The sequence below is a fragment of the Netta rufina genome (assembly GCF_964035555.1).
Source record: "Netta rufina genome assembly, chromosome: 4".
Classification (NCBI taxonomy): domain Eukaryota; kingdom Metazoa; phylum Chordata; class Aves; order Anseriformes; family Anatidae; genus Netta; species Netta rufina.
In genome coordinates this window covers 51,476,921-51,494,902 of record NC_140127.1, presented here as the reverse complement: position 1 = coordinate 51,494,902, position 17,982 = coordinate 51,476,921, and the positions used below count along the sequence as shown (strand labels likewise).

General features: G+C 35.4%; 2 protein-coding genes across 2 annotated transcripts in view; one reads left to right on the top strand and one right to left on the bottom strand.

Annotated features, from left to right (window-relative positions):
• GUF1 (GTP binding elongation factor GUF1) overlaps window positions 1-14,797 on the top strand; it is a 27,148-nt gene extending 12,351 nt beyond the window's left edge. The window contains exons 8-16 of the mRNA XM_084286009.1: window positions 637-840; window positions 2,348-2,487; window positions 3,651-3,774; window positions 4,337-4,469; window positions 6,634-6,777; window positions 7,485-7,618; window positions 8,544-8,645; window positions 9,396-9,515; window positions 14,603-14,797. Of these exons, the coding sequence (XP_084142135.1) occupies window positions 637-840; window positions 2,348-2,487; window positions 3,651-3,774; window positions 4,337-4,469; window positions 6,634-6,777; window positions 7,485-7,618; window positions 8,544-8,645; window positions 9,396-9,515; window positions 14,603-14,651 (1,150 nt within the window). The 3' untranslated portion in view covers window positions 14,652-14,797. The remainder of the gene's footprint in view (window positions 1-636; window positions 841-2,347; window positions 2,488-3,650; window positions 3,775-4,336; window positions 4,470-6,633; window positions 6,778-7,484; window positions 7,619-8,543; window positions 8,646-9,395; window positions 9,516-14,602) is intronic.
• GNPDA2 (glucosamine-6-phosphate deaminase 2) lies at window positions 10,960-17,982 on the bottom strand. The gene is made up of 7 exons (XM_084286010.1): window positions 17,860-17,982; window positions 16,702-16,870; window positions 16,294-16,391; window positions 15,604-15,786; window positions 15,074-15,258; window positions 14,806-14,980; window positions 10,960-11,277 (listed from the first exon to the last, which is right to left on the bottom strand). Exons 2-7 carry the CDS (start codon window positions 16,827-16,829, stop codon window positions 11,219-11,221), a joined length of 828 nt encoding a protein of 275 aa, XP_084142136.1. The 5' UTR covers window positions 16,830-16,870; window positions 17,860-17,982; the 3' UTR covers window positions 10,960-11,218.

The window sequence follows — 17,982 nt, the reverse complement described above, 5'->3', positions numbered from 1 at the left end:
AAGTTTCATTTTAAAGTTAAGTTTCATTTTAAAGTTAAGTTTCATTTTAAAGTTAAGTTTCATTTTAAAGTTAAGTTTCATTTTAAAGTTAAGTTTCATTTTAAAGTTAAGTTTCATTTACTTTATCTAGGAATTTGATGACAAAACTTCTGAATTACAGTTAAGTTTCAAACCAGCATTTTGCTTTTTTCTATTACTTAGTATGAGAACTACAATTATTAGCTAATTATCGTGTAAAAGAAATCACAATGAAATCCAAGCTTAAGCTTCCATGAAAGATAACAAAGTGTTGATGGACTTTTTTTTTTTAAGTCTGATCGTTGGAATATAACAGATCTTGTTTCTAAATAATAAAATATTTTATGCATCAGTTCCACTTGTTGTGAAATGGGAATGATGGGTATGCGTTTGGTTCTCTCCTATTTATACTACTACTGCACACAGGAAAAACTAAATGTAAAGACCTGCTGCATAATACATAATGAAACAGTGAAATGAGGTCTGGTATGTGTTTGTTTACTGAAAATTACTCCATAGTTTAGCTATATTAACATGGATGCTTTTGGAGTGGGGGTGCTAGTTCATTTCATATTGAATGATAAATCTAACTGTATTGTTTTAAATCTTTTGTGGCAGACCCAGTTTTAATACTACTGATCCATTGAAAGCTTTAGTATTCGACTCCACCTTTGATCATTACCGAGGTGTCATAGCTAACATTGCACTCTTTGGCGGGGAGATTGAGAAAGGGCATAAAATTGTTTCTGCACACACAAAGAAAAGATATGAAGTTAATGAAGTAGGAATTCTGACTCCAAACGAACAGCCAACAGATAAACTGTAAGTAAAAATTTCTTTCAATTGAAAAAATCATAAATTGATGTAAGATGCAAAATCCTGCATTTCTGTTCTGTTTTTGAATAGTGAGGCTGGGTTTTCTGCTTTTTATTCCTTTTTTTTTTTTTTTTAATTTTTTCTTACTGTTTACAATTGAATGCTAAATGTCAGCCTTTTTCATTGTGGGTGTGCTGACACAACCTTTTAAAGGACTGTTTTTCAGGCACTACCAGGGGGAGGGAGCCATTGTATGTACCTGTACATGTACCTTTACATGTACCTGCAGTACATGTAAAATCTGGACAGCTAGTTCTTTTTAAAACTAGCATTTGATACTCTTATTTAGCTGTCCAGTTTATTTCTAGAAACTATCTTGTTTGAGAGTAGAAGGGAATGGGACTTCATCTTAGTAATTACTGCAGCATATTTTGAGGGTGGAAAACTTTAAATCCATGAATGCAACAGCTTCCAGAAACTGGCTCTTCATGGCAGCAGTGGGAAGAAAATCAGGCACTTCAGAATTAGTGGAGAAGCCTTATCAGTTTCTCCAAGTACACATTGACTTTCTTGGGGGATTCTCAAGTGAGAGACTACGTTACTATGTATGGCGGGTTGAACCCAGCCAGCAATTAAACACTCAATCAGCCACTTGCTTACTTACCCCAACACCAGCAGGGCATGGAAGAGAATCAGAAGTGAAAATGAGGCAAAACTCATTGGTTGACATAAAGACAATAAGTGAAAGGGAAGGTGGTGGTGGGGAAAGTAACATAAAATCAGTCATTACCACCACCCACAAGCAGCCTGATAATCCAGCTAGTCAGTGAGTGGCCACCTTGAAAAGATCATGCAATTTGTTTTTTCTTAGTAAGCATGGCATTATGTGGCATGGAATATCCCTTTGGGCAGTTTGGCTGCCTTGGCTGTGACACCTGCCAGCCTCTCACCCACCTGCTAGCCTGGAAGGGTCAGAGTGAGAATTGGGGCGGGAGGATGAGAAGACTTACGTTACCAGCACCATTTTTGTCATGAACCCAAAACACGGCACCGTATGGGACTGCTGTTAGGATGGAGTTAATTTTCTTATCAAAAACAATTCTGTTTTTTTATCTGCCATGGGTTCCTCAACATAGTAGCGTACTGACGGAGGGTGTTTGTCTTTGTTTTTCCCATTTAGTGTATGAGAGTTGCTGTGGTGGCAGCTAAGAACTGTTCTGCCTTCTGCATCTTAGATCCTTGACTAGCTCTAGCTTTCAAATTGGGAATAGCACATAATTCAAAGTCCAGAAGTAAATGTGCTGTTTAATTGTAACATAAGTACATCTACTTGAATCAACATGTGGTTCATCCCCTGAAATGAAGTTCACAACTCAGATCAGAAACAGCATAAATGTGGTTTTGGACTCTGCATGGGGGGTGATTTATTTGAATACCTGACTGGACTGGGGAAAAATAGTGGAAATAGTGATAATGCAAAGAAGCACGTCCATATAATCCCAATTTTATTCAGATATGCAGGACAGGTGGGCTACCTGATTGCTGGAATGAAAGAAGTAACAGAAGCCCAAATAGGAGACACACTGTTTATGCATAAACAGCCAGTGGAGCCTTTGCCTGGCTTTAAGTCAGCGAAGCCAATGGTTTTTGCAGGTGAGGAGTAAACTAATTAAAGGGAAACCATTTTTTTTCCAGCAGCAAGAGCAGGAGAGCTGTTAAGGCTTCTAAAAGCTATTAGAGCTTCTAATGTCTGCATATATTAAGTGTTATAAGGATTAGAATTGTAGCAAAATTAAGCTGCAGAGGCACACACCATTTATATAGCTTTGTGTAATTTTCCCTTGTGTAATTTTGCCTGTTTGTGATTTAACAGGTAAGATTAATAATAATTACAGGCTGGTTTTAGATGAATACGAGACTAATGTGTAATTTTAGCCATGGTTATTGCTTCTAATGTCAGTAGTTTTTGTAGCTGGAAAAGGATTAACACTTCGAAAAATTAATTCCGTTTTCTTGGAATAGACTTTTTCATCTTGATAATTAATTTCTGTATACTTACTATGGAATCTCTATTTCTTTAAAGAAATGAGCAACTTTTTCATTTTTGTTAAATGTGGTAAAGTACCAAAGCTAATATTCAAGGTAATTAAAAAATATTTGACTTGCTAAGGTCAGTCAGTTCTACTGAGTTGTTGCTGCCACCTTCAGTAACTACTACATATGCTGTGTGTGTATATAGAAGGGAAAAGTGTAATCCTGTAAATAATGTGTTTTTTCGTGTGTACATGTGTTGCATCCTGATGAAGAGGAATCTACATCATGTGAACACATGATGTGAAAAGTGGAACCTAGTTCAAGCAGCAGTTACACAGACAACTGCTTTTATTCATTTAAAAAATTACATGTTGAAGGGACATCCCTGAGATATGTCTGCTCATTTACTTATGCAGAAGCTGTTTGTTTACGTTGTAGGTCTGCACAAAATTGAACTCAGTTCTGCATCTTTCACAGCTGTGAAGGATTAGATGATTATTCTACTATTAGATGATTATTCTACTGTTATGGTTTGAATGTTAATTTCTGTTTCTCCAAGGTGATCTAAAACTTTCTTCTGAAGACTTTTTAAAGTACAATAGCATAATATTTTTCAGAATAAAAAAAAAAAGTTAAATTTCTAGTTAGAACAAAGTAAGTTATTCCTGATTTTATTATTGTGTTCATGGTAAGAGGCATATTTGAAAGGTACACACTACAAGTGTGACTAAGTAAAGATAAAGCTCTCCATCACAGCACTTGTGTCTAATATGTTTTGACAGGAATGTATCCTGTAGATCAAACAGAATATAATAATCTAAAGAGTGCTTTGGAAAGGCTGACATTGAATGATTCCAGTGTGACAGTTCATCGTGACAGTAGCCTTGCCTTAGGAGCTGGATGGAGGTGAGGCTTTTATACTCTTTTCATTTTTGGAACTGTTCACAAATTGAGAATGCAGATTTAAGTCAACTGAAAATTGAACTAAAATGAATTCAAAATCATAGAATGGTTTGAGTTGGAAGGAACCTTAAAGACCATCCAATTCCAGCCCCACTGCCATGGGCAGGGACACTTCCCACCAGACCAGGTTACCCATAGCCCCATCCAGCCTGGCTTTGAACACATCCAGGCATGGGGCAACCTGTTTCAGTACCTCACTACCCTCAGAGTAAAGAACTGCCTCCTTGTAAAAGATTAGAAGCTTTAATTCAGTTTAATGATAGGTAAAGATCAAAAGTTTTTCTAATGTTCTGTATTCACATGGAGTATGTAATTTGTTGTGATACTGTTTGTTTTCAGAGACTGTTCATTTTTAGGACTTCTATTTAATCTCTTAGATGTTCTTTCCTGTGCCTGATGTTGCCAAACTATCTGTGTAAACATATCAGAGGGAAGAAAAAAAGCACTCTGAAATTTCAGGTGATAAAGAAATACTTAGACTGACAAGACTTCTTTTTTTCCCTAGATTAGGTTTTCTTGGTCTTTTACATATGGAAGTTTTTAATCAACGTTTGGAGCAAGAATATAATATGTCTGTTATTTTGACTGCACCTACTGTTCCATATAAAGCTATTCTTTCTTCAGCAAAGTTGATAAAGGTAAACAGCAGCTTAAAAGCCTCCTAATAAACATGTACACTTTCTTACATAGACTAGTACTTTATTTTATGGTAAACATTAAAAGCATAGATGTTTAATGGTTTTCTTAAGACTGTTAAGTTAAAATAGGTTTTAACTTTTTTTCTCTTTGCACTTGAAGTGCTCACCTGTACACCTGTATTTGAAGACAGAGGACACAACATACAATATACCTTATATATGACACTATATACAATGCAACATTTCCTGCTATATTCTTTTGAGTGCACACTGACTGGGCTGAGTTTAAAGCAGGGAAAATAATCTTGAGACTTCACCAGTCAGAAAATGTTAACGTTTTTAGGAATAGCTTGTAACACTACTGCAGATTGGCAGCAGGAACTGATGAGTCAGTTTTTTTTTTATCAGAGTGATACAGCTATATGCAAAGCTCATTGAACAGATTGCAGTGAAAATTCCCATGTTTGAGGCAGACAAAGCTGGACTTCAGAACATCTGTTGACAGAGTAAACTGCAAATAGGCTAACTCCTTAATATTCAACATTCTTCTAAACAGTATAGAAAATCTGTGAATTCTGAACTTGAATGAGAAACCTTGCAGATACAGTAACCTCTGAGACGTAGAACTTTTCTGCAGTTATTTTGAGCTTTTTTTCCCTTAGGAAGTGTAGCAGCTATGAATTAAGCAGTTGACACCTCTGTTGCATAGGCGATTCTTGGTTGCTGGTATGGGACACTGGAATGAAGTTTTCAAACAGTGCAGAATGTTGGGTCCTTGTTCAAAAACACTGTCTTCCTGAGGAAAGTGATATAATCACTTGCTTTGTTGTGCAGGTGGGTTATACACATACAAATAAGAAACACAACCTTCCTTTTGTCCATATTTCAGAAGGATAACTCCTGTTCGTAAAGGGATGTTGAACTGGAAAAGCTAGATAATGAAAACACCTGTACAGGAGTCAAAAACCTAAGTTCTAAGCCCACTGTTTAAGTTCTAAGCCTATTTTTTGTGAATACCACTGGCTAGCTCTGAGCACTTCTGTTTAAAAAAAAAAAAAAAATGGATAAAATGCTTAATTGGCTATCCTAATGAACAGTAATTTCTATCATTTTTCCCAAAAACACTTTCAGGAACCAGATATAGAGAAGAGTATTCAGTTCTTCCAACTTTGCTTGAGGGATACAGAGGCGAGAGTGTTATACTGTCAAGATTCAAACTTATTACAGTTGTTCTCAAAGCTCAGAAGTGAAAAAATGTTATTTAATAGTAAATCCAACATTGAAACATTAAATTCTAATAATCTCCAAACAAGTTAATCTTCAGTCGTTTGAGTCTGAACTCTACGTATACTTGCGTTTAAAACAGAATAATAGTTTCTAGGCTAATTAAATTTATTATTATAATACTAACACTGTATTTTCTCTTAAGCTATTCCTGCAAAGTTATTACATGGACCAACTTCCTTATACTGCATGGGATTCTAAGCTTTTAGTGTCAAAAATTTTGATGCTAGTAGCTGAAGAGATTGAGAATAATGATTTCATGTTTAGGGCAGTGGGGGAACTTACCAATGGACAATAAATAAGAGATATCAGTGAAGGACAACCAAAAATGCTGGACAACAGCTGCCTCATTGATGACTTCCCAGCCATAACATTTATATGTAGCTCCGTATAAAATATTGTACTTTTGATCCATACAGACTCCAATTACCACTGTACATAATAAGTTGTGCTATTTACATAGCTAAAACTGGAAAGGTGCCCTATTTTTTAAGGACAATTAAATTAATGCGTGAAACTAACCTTTTGAAATTGATACAGAACTTAAAAAAAGAGGAAATGGAATATCGTGTTTTGTTCTTGTAGTCTTCATTTTCACTGATTTCAGAGAAAACAGTTTTTCTGGTTCATTATGCAACTGATGATCTAGGTGACATGTTTAAAGATATGCTAATCCAGGAACTGCTGTATGTGATGTAGAAGTCTCTTCTTAAAGTTATGCTTCGTGTGAATTTGGGTTCCGTAATTCACAGTTGTCCCCAAATAATTGAAACACTTCTTAGCCTTTCCCAGTGCTGTATTTGTCTCGTTTCCTAAGCATGTAATTCACTCTGCTTGTGAAATAACAGTATCGGTTGCTTTTTGTTTGTCTGTTTTTCAGGAGTATGGTAAAGCAGAGATTACCATTATCAACCCTGCTCAGTTTCCCGATAAACTTTCAGTATCTGAATATTTGGAGCCAACTGTTCTTGGTACTATTGTAACACCTCAAGAATATATTGGGAAAATAATTGTTTTGTGTCAGGTTGGTATACGGTTTTAGTTTTGTCATAGGCATTTTTAAAATCTTCATATCATACTTTAAAAAAGTGAAGATTCTAGATGTCACTGTTATCTAATATATTGCTATCTTTGACAGTAATTACTAAATTATTTTGACGGAAAATATTTTAAACTGTATCTTACACTGTGTAAAATTACTTGTATGGAATCCCTGTACTGAAAGTTCAAGCTCGATGATAATCAGGTACCTGCTTGAGCACTGTGTAGTAGAAAAGTTCATAGCTAGTTTTCTTTTTCTGAAAGAATGGAATCTGCAGCAGGAGAGTAAGATCTTAGGTCTTTTAGAAGTAAATTAATGAAGTAAGATACTTGTCAACCCTTACTGAGGCTTCATATTGCTTTACAGTGCTTCTCTGGAGAGTACAGTTACAATAGTGATGGTAAAATGCATTTCCCAAACTGCATTTGAAATATTTTTAGTTAAAACTATTTCAACTACTAGGTCTATTGTCTTTTTATAATTTGTTCACAGTATTTTTATTAACTTCTAACATATTAAGATACAATTATACTGTTTTGTATTATATATGTTAGCACAGAGAATTATATGATCTATCGAAAGGAATTCATAAAATATTTTTAAGAACAGATAGTTGTTCATTTTAATCTGCTCTGCATTTATTTGTAGAAAATGTTTCAAGGTCACCTGAAATATTTTTTATTGTCTAGGACCGTAGAGCAGTCCAGAAAGATATGCTGTACATTGATGAACACAGGGTTATGCTGAAATACCTTTTTCCACTGAACGAAATTGTGGTGGATTTTTATGATGCTCTTAAGTCTCTGTCTTCTGGTTATGCAAGGTAACTATATTCTTTCCCTCTTCCTTTTCCCTCTGCCCTGGACCATGAGGAGGAAGTGGAAAAAAGAAAACATGGAAGGGCATAAAAAAGAATATTCCTTTGTTAGTGCTGCAAATCTAGTTCTACTTCAACCCTAATATGTTAGATTCAATGTGAAGAAGAGTGGAAATAAATCTGAAAAACAATTAATATGCATTACTACCTAATAATCGTTTGCATTTGTGATACTTATTTATCCAGTATGACTTACAGAATGTCACTCACTTCTACATGGGTCTTTCTCATCTGTAATGACAGAGTGGGGCTCCAGCCCTTGATCATCTTTGTGGCCCTCTTCTGGACCTGCTCTGTTCTGCATCCTTCTCATGCTGGGGACACGGTACTCCAAGTGGGGCCTCACAAGGACAGTGTAGAGGGGGACAATTTCCCTTCTTTCAGAGGGAAATGTAGTTTTCAGAGATTATGATAATATGGGTCATATAAACAGTGTATCAAAGGAGAGGGGTAAGAAGAAGAAAATAGTCTAACATTAGCGTTTGAATCATTTGACATCTACAATACTCAGTGTTTAGAGGCTGTATTGAAGGGTTTTGTTGACTGGAGTTTTAAGGAATTTCCAACTGACACTTCCAAGTGTTTGAATATATTCTTGAAGAGATTGCAATAAGCGTGTGGATATTTGATTGATTTGCCTTGGTTAGTAGCTGGAAGGTAAGATGTTGTCCTCTGCTGCCTTGGAGACGAGATTTATCTGCGCTGAAGTCTGAGTTGTTTTGAATAACAGTGACCTACTGTGAGACTATTAAACATTATGCTCAAGTGTTGCATTAAGAATTGTTTATAAAAGTTAAAATTTAATGAACAAAGAATGCAGAATATATTTTTTACAAAACCATCACTAATGTTTAAGCTACTTTTTGTTTAGTTTTGATTATGAAGATGCAGGATACCAGGCAGCAGACCTTATCAAAATGGATATTCTTCTAAATGGAAATCCAGTTGAAGAACTGGCAACTATCATACACTGGTAGGTTGACTGGATTCTCTATTCTAAAGAACTAAGACTTCTTATTAATACACAATGAAAACATGTATTACTAATATATGATAAATGCTTGCTAAAATGATTCAGTTTACATAAGTGTCTCAGGAGTGAGTTCCTTGCTTTGTTTTCTTCTCACAATGTCTTTGTTAGTTCTCCTTTCTGTAACTTCTCAGGATTATTGGAAAGGGATGGTGATCAACTTTCTTGTTTTTTGTCCTCCTTCAAATGCTGTCTTGTAATTCTCTAGACTTCTTGTCATTTTTCTCTTTCCAAAATCTGATGTATATGCATAAGCTAAATATGGTTGGATAACTTTGATTAGCAGGTAGCTATAGTACGTTAAAACACCACCCAACTTTCATTGTAATAAGATATTTCTAAAATGTAGGTATGAAAGGTCAAATGATCTACTTATTACAGAAACAGTAAATAAAATTTCCCCTTGAAATTCCCCTCTAGTTCAAAATAGCATTTTAAAGCTGTGAAATTTTTCAGTACAGCTTCAGTGTGATAGATGATTGGGATATTTATTACAAATATTTTAAACTTACATGTTGAAAGCCTTCTGTAATTGGTGACATACAGAGACAACTCATTAGAAGTAAATTTGTTATCTGGTCGGTTTAACTTAGAAGATAAAATGAAAGCCTTTGTTATAACTCTTTTCTCAAACACTTTGTTCTACGGATATATTTGAGGAGTTACTGACTTCATGAAAACTTTCTGCTTCAGTGATAAAGCTTACGCTACTGGTAAATTCCTGTGCGAACGTTTAAAGGATGCTATACCTAGACAATTGTTTGAAATAGCCATTCAGGCTGCTATTGGCAAGAAAATAATTGCAAGAGAAACGTAAGTGAAACCATTGTTTTACTTTTTTTAAAATAAAAATTATTTTAATCACTTCTATGACAGAATAACCTCTTTGGAGGATCAGGAACAGGCTGTGGATGTTGTTTACTGATACTGTTTCCCACAGCCTTCTCCAAGAGAACGTGGCTGTTCAGGGTGTGGGTGTACTTTTTCGGTAGGTAAAAAATGTGGCTGGTGGTTTACATACACACACAATACACCAAAAAAAGAATTCAAGTAGAAATCTGGTCAAAACACTAATTTTGTATTTACTTGGTATTAAATATATACCTACATGGTATAAGCATATAACAAATATTTCATTTAACTTTTTGACAGTGGTAAAGTCTTTCACAGTTAAAGCTGAAAATTTATGTGGTAGCTTAAGATCTGTTTAAAGGAAGTTTGTTAGTAATTGAGAAAGATTTTGCTCTTCAGTAAGTATGTTGTAGGGCATCACCTTTTCTTATTTTTTACATTAAGCACAAACTGGCAGCAGGACGCAGAACAACAACCAAAGTTGTGAACTTCAAGAATTTTTTTGTTCATCTAGATGTATTTATCTACCACTGGGGATCCAAAACAAACGACCAAAAAAAGAAACTACATTTAAGTTCTTAACCTCTTTCTTATATGGAAGGAGATATATACTTAACCTCTCCATTAAAGCTTGAAGTACTTGCACATTTCAGAATTTACATTAGAAACAAGACAATTTGGAAATGATAGCTTTATATTTACATTTTACTTTTTCAAAGTAGGAAATAACATTCCTTGTAGCAGTTCAATATTTATAGTGATACAATGAGAGGTAATTATTACAGTGGTTAACAATGATTTTAATACATGATAATTTAAACTAGTAGACATTATGTTCCTAGAAATTAACCTCTTTGCAGGCATTTAATGGTTACAGCTGATAGTTAAACATGTACCTCCAGAAAGGAACACTTAAATTTCTCCTTATGGATAAAGCTCAATTATGAAAAATTGAAAAATCCTAAGTTAAGTTGAAATACATGAGAGGAGAAAGTGCTATGACAGAAGTTTAATGTTTGCAACTGGAATAAGCTATGACACTTTCAACAATTGGGTGCATTTATAGGCACTGTTTTTTTTTATTTGCCTGAATTGTACAGCAGGACTTGAGATGCCCCAAAACTGTTTGTATAAGATAAATTTAAGGCAACCAAGTGCAAAAGCTCAGTGTGTATTAGATACATGTAAACAAAACATTTCATAGTAGAAATTGTACAGCTATTACAAGTCCATAGTATTTAACAAAGGCCAAAACCATTCTGCCTAGAAACACAAAGTGTAGTTGCACTAAGGGAGCCAAAATTACAAATTTTTAGAAATAAAATATTTTCTCTATCAGATGCATTACATTGCTGTGCTAAAATAAGTGCTCTGCGCCCCCCCCACACCCCCACCCCCAAATGTAACATGCAGTCTCCCACAGGTTTGTTCTGTTCCATTTAGTTTTTGTAACAGCCAACAACGGAGTTCCAAATTTTAAAGCAAAATGCATGACATAGCAAATAGAGATGGAATGTGAATGTACAGATATTGGACCTTTTAAAAAATACAGTACATGGATTCCCCATTTTAAACAGTTTTCAACATATTGCATAGCAGTGAACTCATCTGCTACCTAAAACTGTTGCTGTTGACCCACATGGAGTTCTTCTTCAATTCTTCTTTCAGTTTTCTTTCATACTGTACAGTGGGTCCACAAGTTTATTGTGCACATGCATTAAACCTTGGGGGGAAAGCAACAATGCCAGCTTTACAATTGTTATACTTTTTCAACATGTCTCTCTATCCACATTTTCATTTGGGCTTTACGTCAAATTACACATTTTAAACAGTTTACTGAAAAAAGAATGGCTATTCAAGGTAGGTTAAAATCAGAAGTAAATAAATTAAGACAGCATGCATATATGTGTGTGTATATATATGTATATATATCACTTAAATACTTATTGACATCTTCAGTATAAAATGAACAGGGACAAGACAGCTACGACAACCAGTCAAAAAGATCTGGAATACTTCCAAATCAATTGAACACATAATGAGAGATCCACCCATCACTCTTTTGTATTAAAAACTATAATAGCAACATAAAATTATTTACATCACATTTTGTCATAAAAATTAGATTTATACATACTAATACTTTTACAGCTTGAGTTGCGACATTCTAGCATTGTGTTATCTTTGTAAGTATAATCATATATATCTGGTCCTAGACAGGCAAAAATCAAACAGACTATTAATGCAAATTTAGAACTTGAGTAGTTCAACTGGGAACTTGATTTAGAACTTGACTAGTTCCTATTCTTTTTCTGGTCATATACAGATTATCCACAGTTGTGACTTGGAATATTGCTTTTATTTTCTATTCAGAAAATATTGGAGAGTGATGGGAAAAATAGAACAATTTAACAAGAAAAAAAAGTTTTACATTATTTGGTTATAACTCAGTAGAAGCGTTACCTACCAAGTGTTAACCAATACATGCTATTCAGTCACTAGTATGTTTTTAAACTTTATTTCACCTTACAAACTAGTAATAACAACTGATCAACATTCACATTTTGCAAAGAGTCCAGTTTAGCACCAAACTAAAGATTAACTTCTAAAACTATAAATTTAAGTAATATGCAACATTAAAAGTAGGGATTTTCTTAAAAACCATGGAAGAAGTCTGACAGTAATTGCATATTTGATCATCAGTGGCAAAGAATATACCAATACCTTTGCTATATCATGTATCCTGTGGCAAACTTCCCATCACTGCAGCAAAGCTTGAATAACTGTACAGTCTGAGCTCATTACTTTAGGTGACCACAGCAAAAAACATTTTATTCAGCATCTATTTCTAATTTTTGTGGTTAATTAAAATAAAATTCAAATTACTATTCCTTTTTCTATTAAGTAACACATTCAACCATACTAAAAAGCCAACACACCTAGAACAGACTAAAAAACCCAGGTCATTTTTGTCTCTGGAAGTAATGACTGACTTAGCTGCAGATCTTTGTGCTAAAACAAAACAAGACAAAATATCACAACCCTTGGAAATCAACATAACTAAGGTGCAAAGAAAGTATTTCTTAAATTTCATGAAGGATAACTATTTGTCTGACATACCTAGGAAAGATCAAGTCATTAAAGTTTTCTAGGAGTTTGACAGTAAGTGGGAAAACGTTAAGTACAAATTTGAAACAAAAGGGATTTGTACTGAAAGAGCAGTAACAGCTTCACACATTACTCAATCTGGAACCATGTTTTGAACTTTAAAAGCACAACACTTCCAACCAGTGTTTTTCTTTTCTAAAAAAAGAGAAAAGAATTATCCACTTCCTGAAGGCATGAAAAATGCCTACAAAGTACTGCCACTTCCATATTTAACGAAATATATTTAAATCCTGTTAGTTGATGTGTTTCAGGAAGTACAGTTAGAAACAAAAGTTGTTGTTTTTTTTTTTTTTTTTTAAACAAAGGTATGTACCAGAATCCCTTACTTGATAGATACCAAAGCAATTATTTCAAATGAAGAGTCTTGCTGCCTACTCAACCCAGATCAAGTTAAAATATTACACAGAAATTTAGGAGCATATACAAGTACAGAAAAGCCATCCTGAATTAACTTTTCTTCAGATTGATTAGTAAATTCAAAGTTTATTTTCTGCTTCCTTCTGCAAGAAAGTAAATGAAGGGAAAAGTAAAGAAGGTTACTTTTCCCCCTTTCAATAAGAACATTTAATATCCTTGATAACTTTAGCTTCTAACAGTTTCAACAAGTTAAAAAAAACAGTGAAGGGGAGCTATTCTAGTTACCAGCCAGGGTGGTGATTTATTATCAGAAAGAATTTGAAGTTTCACATAGTACCTTGAGATTTTTTTAAATAGTAAAAAATTGCAGTAAATAGCTACCATGACTAGCAGTCAGTCATCAAGAACTACCCAGCTTTCTTAAAACAAAGATCTGTCCAACCTGGAGATCAAGATTCAGAAATAATTCCAGGTTTGATTTGTCCTCTACCTTAAAGCAAGAAAACCTGACTGATTTATGAACAGGAAAAATTAAGCCAGTCAATAAGAATTTTGTCACTTTGTATGTGCTTACAGGGTAATAATACGTTGTGACACAACAGCACATTCACATACTGTAGCCCTTGTTTTTTTTTTTTGTTTTTTTTTTTAAAGCAATGTTTAATATCAGCATCATTCATCAATAATTGTACGTTAGTAGGTTTATATCTTTCTCAAGCAAAGCTTTTGTTTATATGAACACTGGATAATGTTTAAAATTCACCCAAGCAGTTAAGGAGGTTTATCTTTGAAAACAGTACTATCCAGCAGTGTGACACAGGGGAAGACCACCCCTCTCACAAATATGTAGCAAATAACAATATACTGAGAAATTCAAAGTTAGAGTTAGCTACAAGTGATATCAGGATCAAACCACAGTAAAGCCAGATTTTATAATCTAATGCACCTAAGGACAGTAGTGATAAAATGCTCAAAAAAAAGGTCATCAATGACAGCTTTGACGTCAGATGCCTCAGCTACTACGAATAACCATTCCAGTAAGATGACTGACATATACAATCACAATTTGCTGTGCTAATATAGTTAGGAGAAAACTATTTTTCTCAGCTTCTACAGACTCAGTTAAACTGAAGTAACCATGTTCATGGATGTTAATATCAAAAATCCAAACTTTAAGCCTGCCTCAATATACTTACTACAGATATAAAGAGCAGAGTAAGTGCAATGCATTAACAATCAATATAGACTGTTATGCAAATTGCACTGTATGAAAAACATCCTCAGTTGACTTCAAACCCCATATCACACATCTGAAGTTTACTAGATAGCACTTAAAAGACACTTAAGTGGAAAGACACCATAGAAAAAGCAGTATAAAATTTATCAGGTTTAAAAGAAAAGAACGCAAATGAAACTTTTCCACTTTCTATTTAGAATCAGTATTCTGGAATACCAGACAGCTGCTGTCTTATATATGTCTTATGTCTTATATATGTCTTATATATGTCTTATTCTATTCAAAGGAGATTTGTCAAGAATGTATCAAGCAACTGTCCTTTCAGATGGAAGTAACATAAGTCACATCTCCTAGTGCTTTTCCACTCACAAGACATAAGTTAACATTTAGTATTTTGAATAAATAACATTATACGTTGGGCCTTCTGACACATTATGGTAGCTAGACTTACTTAATTTTAATATAGGTAACTTCTGATTCAGTGCTCACCTTTAAAGTACTTCACAGTTTTAACTCTTAGTTCTAAAGTAGCATCTTCATCACACACAAAGATAGTACGAGGGTGCTGCTGGAAAGCAGAAACTGTCCACATGTGATTGACACCTTCTTCAATCGCTTTGTACAATGCAAAAGCCTTATGTGCACCTGTTATAAGAATCATCACCTGCAAAACAAAGGTCTCTACTTTCAGTCCTCATATCAACACAAACAAGTCTTGAAAACAGATACATGCAACTAGAACTAAATGAATTCTTACTTCTCTAGCATCCATCACTGTACCCACACCAACTGTTAGCGCCATAGTTGGTACTTTAGATAAGTCTCCATCAAAGTACTTAGCATTTGCCAAAATGGTGTCCATTGCTAAAGTCTTTAATCTTGTTCTTGAAGACAAACTTGATCCGGGTTCATTGAATGCAATGTGGCCATCTGGACCAATGCCTTTTCAAAGTTAAAGAGAGCAAATCATTCCAGACCTGCGAGTCAACAAATATTCTCAAACATTGTGAAAGAATAAAAAGGTTTTAGGATTCATTCTTTTGTTTTGCTTTCTCATTTTCAATTTAAAAAAAAAAAAAAAAAGCGTTCAAAACTTACTTAAACTACGTTATCATTAGAAAACTGGACACCAAGCATTCTGTTTTGGTATCTATACCAATTCTTTGTCAGTCACAGAATTTTCTTACACTACAATACGAAGTAGTTTTAGCTATGTTCTGAAGATCATGTCTAAAGAGTCAATATATTTGTTTGAACCATAACTAACCACAGAGCATTTCCTCATACCTCCAACGAACAGATCGATCCCCCCTGCTTCTTCAATTTTCTTTTCAAATGCATCACATTCTGCCTGTAAGTCTGGAGCGTTCCCATCAAGGATATGAGCATTATTTGGGTCTATGTCAATATGCTTAAAGAAGTTATTCCACATATACGAATGATAGCTCTCTGGATGATTTCTGGGAAGCCCTGAAATCATTTAAAATCAAATTAACATATTGCAAGACTTCAGCAATTAGCCTTAGTTCTAGCCTACGTGTAGTCAATATGGGGCATGCAAGACAAGGCTTTCTTGAGCAGTAAGAAACGAGACAAAGAAGTATTTGAAATTATACTAAGATAGACTTCCTGTTGATATACATGAGACAATTTGTTTACTTTCACTTAGTATACATCATATCACTAAGAGTATTAAGTCTTCAAAACAAATGTAATAATGCTATGGAACAACACTTTCTGTAGGAAGGAAGTGATTTGTGATTACTTAATTTAGCCCAGGATCCACACGGACTAGTTACTTGTTTGCATTTTGGTATATAAACAGATCAAATGCTTCAAATGTCCCCAGGTTTAATGGAGAAGCATAACAATAAAATGCTAGTCTTGTGCTTTGTGGAAGTGTACAACTGTTAATAAAGGAAAAAAAAAAAAACAAACTGTATACAGTCTTCTCAAATAATTAGCACTAGAGCTTACCCACATATTCGTCCATGTTGAATGTCTTTACATATTTGAAAGAAAGATCTCCATTCTTGTGATATTCTATCAGCTTTTTGTAGCATCCCAGGGGTGTACTCCCTGTTAAACAAAGTTTTTCCACTGTTCTATATATCCATACACTTTGTCTATTTAAGTATCATTATAGTCACATTTTGCTATGATGCTTTTCAACGTAATTAAAAGAACTGTTATTTCTCATCTACAATTTCTCAGTTTCTCAAACCTTTTCACCACTTTTTTTACACACAACCAAATCCCTATTGAAATAGAAACATGTTGAAGCATTATCAGAAGTACGTTTGTGTTCTTTTAAATACAGTATCTTTTAGCAGTGATGTAAATACAGTTCTAAGTGTAGTCAATTATGTACGCTTTGAATAAGACTTGCCTGTTGGTAGACCAAGCGTGAAATATCTTCCTTGACTGGGCTTGAATTGGATAATACGATTGCAGATGTATTTTGCTGCCCATTCACTTGCCTGATCGTAATCTTCAAGAATGACTAACCTCATTATGGCAGCGAGGAGCTTGTACGGTAAAAATGAACTTAAACCTAAAGAAAAAGTTTTAAAAATAAGCACCACATCAATAGCTGTAAAACTCCTGGACAACAGACAGGTAAAAGTCCTTTTTTATAATGACAAGGTATAGTACTAATTAAATAGAAAGGGTATTTTACCTACAGCAGTGTACTGTAGTCTTGCAATTCTAGTTCAAACTGGACTGCCAGACACTCAAAAAACAAGCTACAAGTGACACATGCCAGTCAAAAAGATGCATTAAAAGTTGCACACTAATTTAAAGGAACTCATAAAGAAAAGTTAAAACAAAATGGGAGCAAGTCATTTTGAATTTCAGTCTTCTCACTTTTACGAGAAAAAAAGGAATATATTCTGCTTGAAATATAAAGCAAAGAAACACAAACACTGAGATTAAACCTTGTTTCCTGTTACCAGCTGAGCGCCAAAAATGTCAAAACCAACTCTTCTTTCTCTGCAGGCCATAGCGTGCTTGGTATCAGCACAAACCCCACAGCACTGTCAGGAGCCTGAGGCCTCCTAGGTGCCAAGCCACAATTAACACATACTACTTGTAGCTAACCGGAGACGGGAGACCAGTTTCAGAAGACACACACATTAAGGTACTGTAGCACTCCGCAGGGCAGTACCTGCTGCTCTCATAAAAGAAGGCAGGGAGGCACAGCATCTGTTGCTGGCGTAAAATCATAACAAACCAAACTCACCTTTGCATGGGAAACTCTATCATACAGGTGCTGAAAAACCCAAACACCGCCTCCTCCAGGAGGACACCCAGTAAACTGAGACCCCGCAACTCTAGGGCTGCAGGCCAAAGCTTTACCAGGACGCGGCGATGTTAAACAAGAGAAGGGCGGCCGGAGAACGGCGCTTCAGGCGGGCCCCCGCGGGACAGACAGACCTACAGACAGACCTACGGCCCCACCGACCGCCTCCACCGCAGCCCGGGCCCAATCCTCCCCCCCCCCCCCCCCACCAAATGCGCCCCTGCCCCGGCGCCGCTCACCCCCGGGAGAGGCCTCAGCGGCGCCGAGCGGCAGCGGGAGAAGGGCGATGGAGCCGCCGCCACCGCCGCCCCTCCGCAGGCCGGCCGCGACCCGGAGGCAGCCGGCGAGGAGCGGAAGCGGGC

Bases quoted from the DNA above. Each gene is read 5' to 3' on its own strand.
- GNPDA2 (XM_084286010.1), bottom strand. From the start codon at position 16,829: ATGAGGTTAGTCATTCTTGAAGATTACGATCAGGCAAGTGAATGGGCA. The intron at 16,392-16,701 runs GTCTTATTCAAA...TTTAACAGGGAG, and splicing joins CTTGGTCTACCAACAGGCAA to TACACCCCTGGGATGCTACA. The intron at 14,981-15,073 runs GTAAGAATTCAT...TTTGTTTTGCAG, and splicing joins CAGTGATGGATGCTAGAGAA to GTGATGATTCTTATAACAGG.